This window comes from Cebus imitator, unplaced genomic scaffold (genome assembly GCF_001604975.1).
Source record: "Cebus imitator isolate Cc_AM_T3 unplaced genomic scaffold, Cebus_imitator-1.0 Scaffold402, whole genome shotgun sequence".
Taxonomy (NCBI): domain Eukaryota; kingdom Metazoa; phylum Chordata; class Mammalia; order Primates; family Cebidae; genus Cebus; species Cebus imitator.
Genome location: NW_016107717.1, coordinates 1,876,979 through 1,881,768, shown reverse-complemented (window position 1 = coordinate 1,881,768; position 4,790 = coordinate 1,876,979). Strand labels below are relative to the sequence as shown.

The 4,790-nt window shown below is 47.9% G+C and overlaps 1 protein-coding gene across 1 annotated transcript; it reads right to left on the bottom strand.

Moving 5' to 3' along the window:
• Positions 1–1,617: 1,617 nt before the first annotated feature.
• Positions 1,618–2,665, bottom strand: LOC108289413. Its single transcript, XM_037731479.1, has one exon. The coding sequence runs from the start codon at positions 2,552–2,554 to the stop codon at positions 1,946–1,948; it is 609 nt and encodes a 202-aa protein (XP_037587407.1). The 5' UTR covers positions 2,555–2,665; the 3' UTR covers positions 1,618–1,945.
• Positions 2,666–4,790: the final 2,125 nt, after the last annotated feature.

The window sequence follows — 4,790 nt, the reverse complement described above, 5'->3', positions numbered from 1 at the left end:
CCTAGTGATTATTTAATCCAATCCACTCACTTTACAGATGAGGAATCACAGGCCAAAAATGTGACTTCGATCTACCCCAAATCACACAGCCATTTAGCGGTAGAACTGAGGCAAGAACTTACATCTCTGGACTCCTAGTTCTATGATCTTTCTAACAGGAAAAACAAAACAAAACAAAACAAAAAACGTAATGTACTTGATCATTACAAGATTAGATGCACACGACCGCAGGATAACATCTTAACATTGTATTTGATCCCAGGTGCTTCAAATTTGCCATCTTATACTCAGCCATATTACTAATGTCTTTTGTAGTCACGTGAGCTAGGTGATAAACATCTTGCCATTTCAATATTTTGGAAAGCCACAGCTCAGTCCTGAATGCAGGCTATAAATCCTTAAGCTATGAGTTTTCAAAACCAGCATGGTTTTAGTGCTGCCACAAGGCTCACCCTAATAGAATCTCATCATTCAGTTTTAATTAAAGAGGTGGTTACCAGGAATGCAGAAAGGGAAAGTTTTAGTGTGTTCATCACTTTTAACCTGCTGAGTGGCAACCCAGTCACTTTACAACGAGACTCAGAAACAATAGTGCAATCTGAAACAATCCACATCTTTTGGAATAAGTGGTTGCTTTCAGACAGTGAGGTTCAGAAAGAGGTTATAGATTAGTCTGCTCCCACCAAATACATAGTTTGGATTTTTTTTTCATTCATTAGCTTATCCTCTGCTTTTTCATAATATCTTCGTTTCCAGTCTTGCCTCACTCAACAAGAGAAAGACGAAAACCCATTCACTTGGTTTCATGTAGTTTTCCATCATATCTTCCTGAAGACTGCCTGGTAGTTCTCTTTTGAAGTAATCGCCTAAGAATTATGTCTTGGATAGCCCAACTACCGCATTAAACTTACTGCAGGTGTCTGAAGAGATCCAAAGACCATACTGAGTTACATCACTGCCCAAGTGGTAGTCTGAAGAAACTTGTCAGAAATGCACACCCAGAACAAAAACGGATGTAGGAAACTGACCCAGCACGGATAAGGACTGGGAACGAGCCTGAGACTGACGGAATGAATTTCAACCCAAGCAAAAATAGGAAACACCAGCCTCTAAGACGGCCTGCGGTCCTTACCGTACACCCGGACCCAGCTCTGCTGCTGGCACACGGACTCCAGAAGGATCCGGTCCAACATGCCACCGGCCACGGCTCCACTGACTGGGACAACCGCGTCCAGTTCCTCCGGGGGCAGCGGCGAGTCGGACTCCAGCGCCGGGAATATCTCCGGCCAGGACAGCGCCTCGGCGGCTCCTCCGGACGACGGAGAGAGCTCCATGGTGCCCCGCGGGGGACGAGGCGGCGGCAGCGGGGCGGGCGGGCACGCGGGTCCGCGCCCTGCCTGCGGGAAGGGGAGGAGGAGAGCGCGCAGCGAAGGCAGAGACCCTAGCGGCCGCCGGCGCGGACGCCTCTCGCCTCCTTCCCCGTCGCCCACTGCCCGAGACTCAGGCGCTGCAGCCCACCTGAAGCCAGCGGGCGGGACTCAGGCCTGGAGGAAGATCCAGCGTGACCCCGACCAGGGGTAGGTCCGAGCTCAGGTGTGTGTGGGTCCCGCCCGGGAGAGGAAGCACAAGAACCCGGGAGATGAGGCTGGCCCTCCCGCCCCCTCGGAGCCGCCTTCTTCAGCCCCGCCGGCGTCTCTCGCGGTCGGACCAGGCTCGGGCTGGGGATGGAGCGGGGCCGGGCAGGGCTGGGCTTGGGGGCGTCACCGCCAGGGGCCGCCCCCTCTGACCGGCTCCCGCCGCCGCCGCCGCCGCCGCCGCCGCCGCCTCAGAAGCTCCGAGTGCCCGTTCCCTCAGCCTGAGGAAGGGTAGGGGGCGGTGGCCCAGGGTTCTAGCCCGCCAGTCTTCGGCCCCCACTTCTGGAATGAGCCGGCCCGCCCCCTAAGTCTCAGGCCACCGCTACGGTCGCAGCTCTGGCTCCGGCTCCGCGGCGGATCCCACAAGCCCGGCAGCCGCGGCGGTGGCGGCGGTGGCGGCGGCGGCGGCGGCGGCGGCGGCAGCGGCAGGCGGCATCCCAGGGTGATAGGCTGAAGCAATCGAGGACCGAGAGCCCGGCCGCGTGTGCACTCGAGTAAGAAGCGGGGGAGGGACTGCGCCGAAGACAGGAAAAGTCGGACACCGAATTATTCATCCGGCCTGTCCCGCCTACTTTCCAAATACCCTCCCCGGGAGCGCCGGGTATTGAGCGGTCCCGTTCTCTGTTTTTCGAAGTAAAGACCGTTTGAGAAGGCGTGGAGGAAAAGGGGTGCGGGAAATTTAAACAGAAAAGAAAGTAGCTTCTCTTAATTGTCACACCTTTCATGTTTCTTTCTTTCTTTATGGGCCAATGTTTCTTTCTTATTGGACGAAGAGATCGAAGAAGCTCCTTTATCTTACAGTCACCCAAGGGGGGACGCCTTTTTCCTTCCCAGAGTGGAGTGGCAGTGGGTCTGGGATTCTGGGATATGCACAGGGTCCGCCTTCCGCGCCCTGTCCGCGCTGAAACTGGACTTGTCATTGGTTTACATCAGCTTGGTGAAGAAGTGTGGTGTGGATGGATGGACGGGCCTCTCAGGCACGTGAAATGCTCAAAAGCCCAGTATTAACCAAACATGTTTCTCTTTTTTGTCTTTGATCTTTGTGCAATGTATTGGCTTTTTTCCTTTAATGATGTCACTTACATTTTATTTTTGGTTTATTTGCAGACTGTCTCCCTCCTTGGCGGTGGCTTTACTTTTATGTCCACCCAAGGCGAGATTCACCAGTTTAGATTTAAGAAATCACTGACAAGATAACAATAATAATTTCAAAATTGAAGAATAATAACTTAAACCGTGCCTTGGGCTTAGTAGATCTCCAACAATGTTTCTTGAATGTGGCTACCTAATGTGGAACAAGATTTTTTGTAATTAGATGTTGCTGTTTTTAATACCTTTAGTGGCGGGGGGGGGTCTTTAGTCGTTCCCCCCACCTCCCTACTTTGCACAGAGACTGGTCTGCAAGGGGACCTGTTCGTTTTCTGGTTTTGTGGTGTCCTGGTATATTGTTTGGGAGTTAATGAGGATATAGTTTGTGAGTTTCTCCAAACTCTTACTTAGAGTAATAGTATTTCAAAGCAAGAAGTTTTTAGAGATAACCTTATTCTGCCTGTTGTTTAACAGGTGAGGAAACTGAGGAAAACCCAGGTTACCTGGCAAATCAATCACAATTACAGATAGTTCCGCAATGACTCAGTGGATATTACTTCAGCTTTGTTCCCTCAAGCACCTTTTGTGATTAAGCTTGTTGATCTGTGGCATGATGGTTTATTGGAATGGTCATTTTTAGTATCTAGGACCGTGCTTGCTTGCTTGCTTGCTTACTAGACTGGCTGCAAAGTCAGTCTTCCACGTGTAAACAGTAGTGTGTGCTTTAGTGCATGAGAGATGATGAAGCCAGGAGATTGCAGGGCTCAGCACTGAGCAGACCTAGAGCATTTTTATTTATACTAAATTAAAGCCATGGTAACATAAGTTAGAGAGAAAGTGAATATGGCATCAGATGTGCAAAGCTGAGTATCTCTTTACTAGTCAATGTATAAGGAATTTATTTACCCAACCAATTATCTTAAAAACAGCATTATAAGTGGTGGGCGAAAGATTTCCAGAATTTATTTACACATTTGTTCCCTCAGTGGCATCATTCATACTTGAGCTCAAGAAAAGGCCTCTGCCAACCCCCAGTAATCCTGCTTTTTTTTTTCTTTAAGTTCTGGGATACATGTGCAAAATGTGCAGGTTTGTTACATAGGTATACATGTGCCATGGTGGTTTGCTGCACTTATCAACCCGTCGTCTAGGTTTTAAGCCCCACATACATTAGGTATTTGTCCAAAAGTTCTCCCTCCCCTTTCCCCCCACCCTTCAACAGGCCCCAGTGTGTAATGTTCTCTCCCTGTGTTCACGTGTTCTCATTGTTCAACTCCCACTTATGAGTGAGAACATGTGGTGTTTGGTTTTCTGTTCCTGTGTTAGTTTGCTGACAATGATGGCTTCCAGCTTCATCCATGTCCCTGCAAAGGACATGAACTCATTATTTTTATGGCTGCATAGTATTCCATGGTGTAAATGTGCAGCATTTTCTTTATCCAGTCTATCATCAATGGGCATTTGGGTTGGTTCCAAGTCTTTGCCATTATAAATAGTGCTGCAGTAAACATATGTGTACATGTGTCTTTATAGTATAATGATTTATAAGCCTTTGGGTATATACCCAAAAATTGGATTGCTCGGTCAAATGGTATTTCTGGTTCTAGATATTTAAGGAATCACCACACTGTCTTCCACAGTGGTTGAACTAATTTACACTCCCACTAGCATTCCTATTTCTCCACAGCCTCAGCAGAATCTGTTGTTTCCTGACTTTTAATAATCCCCATTCTCACTGGCATGATATGGTGTCTCATTGTGGTTTTGATTTGCACTTGTCTAATGACCAATGTTGATGAGATTTTTGCATATGTTTGTTGGCTGCATAAATGTCTTCTTTTGAAAAGTGGCCGTTCATATCGTTTGCCCACTTTTTGATGGGATTTTTTTTTGTCTTGTAAATTTGTCTAAATTCCTTGTAGATTCTGGATATTAGAACTTTGTCAGATGGGTAGATTACAAAAATTTCTTCCCATTCTGTAGGTGCCTGCTCACTCTAATGATAGTTTCTTTTGCTGTGCAGAAGCTCTTTAGTTTGATTAGATCCCATTTGTCAATTCTGGCTTT

Bases quoted from the DNA above. Each gene is read 5' to 3' on its own strand.
- LOC108289413 (XM_037731479.1), bottom strand. From the start codon at position 2,554: ATGACAAGTCCAGTTTCAGCGCGGACAGGGCGCGGAAGGCGGACCCTG.